Below are 9,066 nucleotides of genomic sequence, written 5' to 3' on the forward strand. Positions count from 1 at the left end.
GGCACAGAACAACCCTGAAGTACTTAGTATGTAAACTTACTGAATGATGAATGCCCCTTTTTATGTATGAAAAAATTAAGTTACCTTCCATTTGTTATTTCCTACAAGGAAAATAAGCCTTTAATCACTTGATACAATTTTCTTCTGCTTCTCAAGCAAAATGCTTGCGAGTTTTAACAGCACAGCTGAACACCCAATTTGGAATAAATCTGAATGAGCCTTTCAACAGATCTAACACAACCAGCAAACAACAGGCACGTTCTTGAGCACTTATGCTGATAACATGCTTGAACGCCTACTTGCTACAAAATGTATTTCAGAGTTAGATAGGTGATGCTTTCAGATACTGAAATTTAAAATTCCACAGCGTTTGAAAAACATGAGACAAACACAACAGTCCAAGACTGAGTGTTGCTACTGGTGTAAACAACACGTCATGTGCAAGTAATTTTTTTCCTCTAAATAAAATGCTAGCAGCTGCCCATTCCTTTTTTTTTTTTTTTTGAAGACTCTTTCTATATCTAAGCTTTGCGGGGCTGCAAATGAATTGAGAGGTATATAATGGCACAACATGATAGAACAAACATTGTAGGCTGGTAATTCTTATATACTGTTTACTAAGAAAGCTAATTAGAAGCTCTCGACCTGAAAGATAACTCCTTAAGGCAACAGACTATTAAATTTACTGAAAGGGGGAAAAATAAAAAAATACATACAATGTTTTTAATTGCTCAGGCATTACTGCTACCACTGCCATATATGTATATATACATATATGTACTTTGTTTGGTTTTTTCTTTTCTAGCATTGACAAAAGCGTATTGACACAATGACTACTTTGGTTTGAATGTCTAGATAAATCAAAGGCTTCCCTCTGTCTGAAAGAATGCTTGAAGCTGTTCTCCCAGCTGTTTCCACAGCACACTAATGTCTCCAAATACTAAATTAATGTTTGTATCTTAATTAATTAAGATACTTAATTAATGTTCGTTATTAATGTTCATAGGTGACAAAAAAAGAATTTTATTCTAGTTAAATCTACTCCCAAACTGTGAATGTTTGGGAGGATGCGGCATCAAGTTTATAAGTGTGTCTGACTAAATGATTTGGGAAAGTTATTCTTGAACTTTTGAATGATAATGTGTCAATATAGTCATCAAAACTAGGATTAAGAAGACATCACAGCTTAAAATTGCAAAGCTTTCATGCAGTATGGGATAATGTGAAGTACTTAGAAGGCAAGCACCGTCCATTCTGTCTCTTCCACTTTAGCCATCAGTCACTGCTATATATATACACACACACATATATATATTTTCCAGGCAACCTGCCTTATCAGTAACTATGCAAAATCAGTCAAGAGCATGAATTCGAAGCAATAATAATAAAACGCAAGCTGGGAGCTGACATTTGGTAAAAAAAACATTCTTTCTACACTGGTCACTATAATGTAATAAATTATATGGCTGTGACTAACTAGTTTAATGCAGAAGAGTTTAATTTTAAAAAATAACAAAGAATAAACAAACAAAACACAAAACAAAAAACCCCAAACCTGTGCATTCTTTTACAGTAAAAATTAGAAAGATCAACCAGTTACACTTCCTACTCTTTGCACAGAATGCAGAATGAGCAAAGAAAACCAGAAAGTGGGAGTCTAAAAAGGAGAACAGAAAATCCCAACCCTTATTTTCCCCCCTTACATCAAGTTTGCAAAATTAATTCCTCACTAGAATTCTGTTACCTTACCACTAAAAATAACTGACAGCTTGTTAGACAAACTAGGAGGATCATACTTTCTTTCTCTTCTTGCAAAAGCAAGGTGAAAGAGGACAATAAAGTTAAAGGAAGAACAAAAATTTAACTACTGCACCTGCTTATAAACTCGACAGAGAAATTTCCCCTGCCCCTCTCTTCGTGTGCGAGACCCACACAATTAACAGGATAGATGACATGAGTCACATACTTACATGTGGGAAAGTGGTAAGGTAAATATATACAGAACAGTTATGGAGCACAAAGTAAACACAGAAGAAAAATCAGAGGAAAAATATATCCGCTAATCTTTCAATAAAAACAAATCTTGAAGATTTATAATAGTCTGTGAAACAGTGTAAGAAAGAAAGGAGAAACAAGGTAATGAAGTTGTGCTACACTTTTCAGTGGGAAAGTACTGCCTGGAACACAGAGCACACTTCACTTGTAACAAAGCAACAAAACCCACCAATGTAGTTGTGGAATAAGCCCCCGAAGAGAAACCTCTAAGCCATGGGGATTTTCTCCATATTTCAACAGACTTCCTAGGACTTAAGGACTGAAGCCTCTTCTACCTCTCCTGTAGAGGACTTTCTTCTCTCCACAGTAGTTTAATGAGGGACTCTAAAGTTCTTCAATACCTTTTCTTGGTTTTAGCTTTCCTTCCTTAAACTATTCATAGCTTAGTGTATAACTGGAGCTGATCTGCAGAACGCAGAAACAAAACATTTTAGTAAGTGTTATTTACTGGCATTTATAAAGCTTCCTTAAAAGAGAAACATCTACATATTCTCTGCAATTAACAACAACAAAAAAAAGTTAAGATCTGCTCAGTATATGCAGAGGACCGTGAGCAGCAGGAGTCCACTTCCAATTTATACTATGTATGTTACGTAATTTTTAAAAACATTTCCTTCTGCTTTGGCTCACCAAAAGGCAGTTTTATTCTGAAACAGCTACATCTCCTTAAATAGACATGACTACAAGAACAAGAGAGACTGCACAGAAGCCATCAGATTTCAGTTTTCTCTCTATTTGCTGTAGAGAAAAAAGAAGGTACCCATTCCAGTCCTGTTTAAATGAAGGTGTACATTTGAAGTACCAAAATAAAGTGTTGTCAGCCGAGGTAATTTCAAATTCTCATTACATTCATTATGTAATGCAGAATTACCTTTGGTATACTATGTCTGATTGCTATCCTTCCAGAAATCAAACTGCCCAATTAATTACCTTGTCTATGAAGGAGTAAAAAATTTTAAAATCAAAATTCAGTACGGTCAATCCACTTCCAAATTTGCATAAGTCTTCTATAAAACAACATGGACAACAAGGGACTCAAGCAGTTAAGGTAAATACAGTAATTGAAAAAAACTTCTAGACATTTCAAGGCAACAAAAGAAATTTGCTATTTGACCTCCACATAAATAAATGCAAGTTTACTTGATTCTGTACAAGTTTCAATAATTACTTCTATTTAAATATAACTTTTATGACAATTTAATCCAGGATCTTAATGAAAATGAGAAGTAAAGGTTGACAGTTCTAATATAGAACTTGCACAAGAGTTATCCTAACACTGACTAAACAAGGAACAGCATATAAAAAGATTTAGAAATTACATTTCACACTGAAGATTTCACACCTCAGTTTCACTATGAAGATGACTTTTGCAAGGTGACTTACCCTTTAGTATACAACTTCATTCTTTACCTGGCAAAGTGTATCACAGCAAAACTTACAGAACAATTGACTTTGGCCTTGGTCTTATGAAGACCTATTTACACATTTGAGGTAAGGAAGCATCTTCTTCCCTTTAAATTCTATACACGTGTTCAAGCTTTAAGCCTGTATTTGCATCTACAAAATCCTGCAAGATAAAAAGTTTCTCAAATATACATCTTAGACTATTAGAGTACAGTGTCTTTGTGTATGTGAATCTATCTTTTGCTAAATTACGCTCTCTTCATCACATGGACACCTCTAGAAAACGAAGGACTCACTTTCAGAGTTAACTCCTTGGTGCTGATGGGTTTGACTGCTGAACGCAGCTATTAGTCAGGGGGAGGGTGTGCATGATAAACATTGTGCAAAAGGATTAACGTGTCTCAAATTGCCCATAAACGTGACCAATCCTGTAGATAAGAGTTGCATGTCCTAGCGTACATTTAGTTAATGTCATTAATCGTGTGTGGGAAGACTGCAGCTGCTCAATAATCAGACTCCCATATGCTCACTGTCTTATTCTTTGGCGTTTGTGTCATTAATTGAACACCTGAAACAAGATCAATTGAAGGCCCGCTGCCAACAGCAGATCATTTTAATGGAAAAATGGATCTCAACACCAAAGAGTTAATGCTGTCTGTGCATAACTGAAACAACTCAAAAGTATAACAAAGGTTTAAAAATTCTTCTATTTGTCTTGTGCAATCTAGCAATAAGATAGATTTTTTTTTCTCATCAGTTTAAGATTTAACCCACACCCCGTATGAATGCTTGCTATAAAGAAGGCAGTTATTCTTGCCACCGTTAGTATTTCCAAAGCGCTGGTTAGTTTCTAATTAAAAGAAATGTAGGTACAATTGCAAACATGTACATGACTTTTTACAGAAGGCCTCACTGTGGTAAATTATATACAGCATAGTGTTCCGATTTTCCTTAAAGTGCTACAATCACCGTATCGATACAGCCTCATTTATTGTTTTAGGAGGTCTTTTAGTACAGCACCAGCACTGGCATCAGGGGACACTGGCAGTGGTGTAAAAGTAGGCAATGCATCAGAAATAGGTTTCATAAGTAGATGTCCAGAACTGCTAGCAGGTGTTATGAGAGGCACTGCTGCAGATCGAGGTGCTAAAAAGGGATTTGTATCTGGTCTTCTGCTCATTCCTGAGACTGGAGAATCTGAAATGTTTTAAAAAAAAAAAAAAGTTAAAAAATCAAAACCAAACAACAAAACTACTTTGTTAGAAAGCATTCATAATTCTACCCAATTTTACAGCATTTGTTCACAGAAAGTTCTAAAATGGGATATTACTTTTGCAGCATGAAAATCCTATCTTCTTGCCATGGACTGCAGATGCTCTCAAAGACTTTCATTCTCTGTCTTCTCTCACGTGGGATGCCATCTGCCACTGCTTCTTTTGCTGAACACTCCCTATGTCTACACATCAGGCCACCAGTTACAAGATTGACTTAGAAGAACAAGGCACTTCCAGGACCTTCCAGCCATACTGTGCTTGTCAGCAGCTGAAATTCAGTACCAGCTCAGGCTACCCCAAAAAGCCCATACATCTCTGTGACAGGCAACATGAAAGCCCTTTGCCCAGGTTCACTTGATGCTTTCCATGTCAGACAGGAAACACCAGTCATTTTGACTCCAGCACTATGCAAAGGCACTACTGCGCATGCACTACAATGCAGCACATAGGTAGATTTCCCACCCCACGGTGTACTGGCACACTGTCCCCGGAGTCGGCCCCAAGAAAACCCCTGTAAACATCACAGTGAGTCACAATTTAGTCTTCAGACAAAACTTACTGTTTGCTCATTAGTCAAATTCTAACAAAATCTTAGTTTTAAAAAAGTATTAAACTTTTTTTTTTAAATCTAACCATTGACTTGCCCCTCCTCACCTTCCCTCCTCAAATCCTCACTTAGCTCCAGATGTAATCTGTTCAAGATTCCTAGAGCAGATGTAGAGCAGAAACTAAACTGACATTCCCATATCATACCAATTGTTTGGATAGGTGATTTTATTGAGATTTTTTTTGTTTTAGAAGAGGTCTTTCATCATGTGAACATCCTAATTCTTGTAAATGCATTTCTGTGTGGATATTATACTGACATCTGTGTCCAGCACTTAAAAACCGTTACCATATGGTTTATTTCCAGGAACAAAAAACTTAAAGCACCCAAACAATTAAAGGGATATATATAAAATCAGTGTCTAGTTTTACAAGCCAGCAATTTATAGCTCCTGAGTGGATAAAAGGAACTGAGAATTTTGTTCTTCCAGACAAGGAAATTGTTTTTGGGGTTTTTTTTCCCTCCCAAGTAAAGGAGGTGCTTTACCTATTTTATTACAGTTATACTACAAGGAAGAAGAAAAATAAAATTATAAACTTAATTTAGGTTTATTAAGAAAATTAATAAATACTGCTTTCAGAGAAAAAGAGGTATTCCACAGTAGACATTTATATCCAACTACTTTAGGCAAACTGAAAGTGGGGTTTTTAGCATCCTTCTCTCTCTGCAATCTATATAATACATAGTTTTTTTGTGGGTTGGGTTTTTTTGTTTGTTTGAGCTTACAGATAAAAGTTTCAGTCAAAACAAGCTTCTGTAAATCAGCAGGACTGTATTAAGGTGAAATCTTAAAAGCACATAAAACATAAGTTTAATTGATCTGATTAAACTGAAGATTTGGATCTTACACCACTTAGACAGAAGTGCATTAATTTCATCACGCATAGCGTAAGCATGATTTTTCTATGTCAGAGAACAATTAAATTTAACACTCATGCACAGTTTGCAGAGATTTCAAATGAGGCCATATACTTAACTAATTTTATTTTAGACCTCTCTGAGCAACCAGGTTCTACATACTAGAGAGGCACTACAAGGTTGGTATTACTTGCATTCTTCACTCAGTGAGAACCGAGCTGTTCAAAAGGGACGCTGAAAATCAGGACTGGGTTCACTGATGTAACAGATGGAGTTGTCTGCACAACATCTGTTTGGCTCTAACAGGTGCTGTTAAAGCCTTTCCGTATCAAAGGGAATTTGGTCCCTCTAATCTTCTGTATTGGAATTTTAGGAAGCAGGGTATAGAAGCAGTGGGAAGGAGGAATGGGGGAAGGAAAAGAAAAAAGAGAAGAGGAAGTAGGAAATTCAGGGTGGGAAGAAATCAAATTCATACTTCACAAGTGAGGAACACAGAATGATTGAAATCCCCTTGAAAATTCTACTTTTAGTTACTTATGTTGTGAGTAAAGTTTCAAATTTTCCTTCAAATGTTACCTTGCATTTGACTGTTGGATGGAGCGCCGCTAGCTTTACCAGATCCTGCTGCTCCTAAAGGTTTCATATGATCAACAGAAAGCTTGGGTGGAGGAAGGTTTGGGCAAGATTCTGTTTCAAGGAATTTCACAAACAATTCTGAAAAAGACTACAAGAGGCTACCAGTTATTATATTTTACTGATGCTCTGTTGAAGAGTATGTCAGGTAAAAATACATAAAACAAAAAGCGGTCAACAGCCTCCTAAGAATTTTGTACAGGTGCTTAGCACTTGGTACTAAGCAGTCCTTAGTGAACAACAATGAAATTTATTTCCCAAATACACTGGTTTTTGTCTCAGTAAGTGGTATTTACATGAAACTGATAAGCTCTAAAGGTAACACACACACTTCTTCCATGGTTCTATTATTGATTTAAGCCAATCGTTTTCATAATCTCCTGCTGCTACTGACATCACGGTCCATGATCCAGCAAATCACTCTTCTGGAAACACACCAAACTTAAACATTTCCTATAAACCCCATTGTTTTATTTGACAAAAAGCCTTGATTAAAGGACACATACAATGATGAAGGTGTCGGTAGCATCACAAGATAAAGTTTTGCGTAGTAAAGCCTGTATTATATATACAAAAGCATTACTTTTCCTCTTTTATGTCTGTAGATAATCAGACTACAATCCTCTGGTGACCTAAGTACCTGCACTATTTTAGTGGGCAAAACTAGATCACTACACTTCAAGATAATTTACAGGAATCAATTCTCAACACAGTTTTCTAGCTCAGTGAGAAAAAAAATAGTTAATTCCAAAACCCCCATCCCTCAGTTCTTTATCCTTGAGTGCATTATTTACTGGTCTGAAAAATGGAAAACTCCATAGATTATCTGCATCCATGGACCATGCTATGAGAACTGTTGCTTTACAGTGTTGGAAAGTTAAAATATCAACTCTATATGCTGTACATAAGAGGCACTAACTGCAGCAGCTGAGAAAGCTTTTCAAACTAAATTTAAAGAGCATATGGGAACAAAGTCACCAAAATAATGATGGCATTGTCTTCTACACTGTTAAGTATTGTAGAATTCCAGACTCTCACATGTATTTGACCTCCAGTGCTGCCAGTTTGCAAGATAAAGTCCATGCTGTAAGAAGTCAGTGATCACAGGAACCAGTGGGACAGTAACTATATTTCTGTATTAGCTCAACGCTTAGTACCGTATAATTTTCATCAATGCCTGCATATTTATTTAGTGCAGAAAAAACCTTATGTCAAAGCAGTTCCAAAAAACCAACTAATAATGCAAGATACAGTAGCATCAGTAAATGAAGCTCAGGATACAGATGAGCCAAACATCAGCATTACTATGCAACTGCCCCATTTTTTCCACTCAAACATAGAGAATGCACAATTAATTCTTACACTATTAAGAATGTTCTGATGAGTTGGCCTCAAAGGTGTATTAGGGACACTCTTTGACCCAGCTCCTCCACCAAGCCAGCCAGTCATCCATCTTGTAAGTCCTCTTTGGTCTTCAGATAATAACTAGAAAGGATTAAAAAAAAAAAACCACAACAAAATCAGGATACAAAAAATAAAGCAGGAAGTAAAAGAAACTGCAACACTGTGCTCACTATATTTATTCACTATAAGTAGGATACCTGAAGATAAATGAACAATTTAATTACTGTCAAAACATTATTCTCTGCCTTCCAAAGACTGGCAGTGTAAAAACCTAGCTATTTAAAAATACAAGCTTTGCATTCTTCACAATATCTAGTGGTACATGTAAAACTGGGTAATTTTTCTGTAACTGAGATATTCTACACAATGGCATGAAGTTAAAACCTTTCCTTTCTGCATTAGCACTCCTTGGCTAAATGAGATCCATTCTAATAATATAATGTTATCAAAAGATTCCATTAAGATCAGAATGTCATGCATGGAAATTAATTCAGATGAGAGAACAAAAATTACACTTTGCCCACAAGAAGTGGAAGGACAATCACATTTAGTTTAGCAGCAAGTCATTCTATTTTCATACGGATACCACAAATAAGAAAAAGGAACTCTAGTTTTCTGCAAAGTATTACCTGATCAATTTCTTCCTTTTTTATTCCCAAGATACTTCCCATTAACCTTAACACTTCAGGACGTTTATTTTTTGGAGTATGAAAGTGTCCAACAAAGAGGTTTCTCATCAGGACCCTGCAGAACAAAGGAAGCTTGTTATACAGTCTGCTCTTATAGAACAGCCAATACTATAATATCTGTGCATTTATTCCTCATACTCTT

General features: G+C 36.1%; 1 protein-coding gene across 1 annotated transcript in view; it reads right to left on the minus strand.

Annotated features, from left to right (window-relative positions):
• Nucleotides 1–4,447: 4,447 nt before the first annotated feature.
• Nucleotides 4,448–9,066, minus strand: part of TRIP11 (thyroid hormone receptor interactor 11) — a gene marked incomplete at its 5' end in the record, with an annotated part of 32,133 nt that continues 27,514 nt past the window's right edge. The window contains 4 exons of the mRNA XM_010135768.1: nucleotides 4,448–4,656; nucleotides 6,775–6,922; nucleotides 8,194–8,316; nucleotides 8,865–8,979. Of these exons, the coding sequence (XP_010134070.1) occupies nucleotides 4,448–4,656; nucleotides 6,775–6,922; nucleotides 8,194–8,316; nucleotides 8,865–8,979 (595 nt within the window). The remainder of the gene's footprint in view (nucleotides 4,657–6,774; nucleotides 6,923–8,193; nucleotides 8,317–8,864; nucleotides 8,980–9,066) is intronic.

The sequence above is a fragment of the Buceros rhinoceros genome, unplaced genomic scaffold (assembly GCF_000710305.1).
Source record: "Buceros rhinoceros silvestris isolate BGI_N320 unplaced genomic scaffold, ASM71030v1 scaffold1715, whole genome shotgun sequence".
Taxonomy (NCBI): domain Eukaryota; kingdom Metazoa; phylum Chordata; class Aves; order Bucerotiformes; family Bucerotidae; genus Buceros; species Buceros rhinoceros.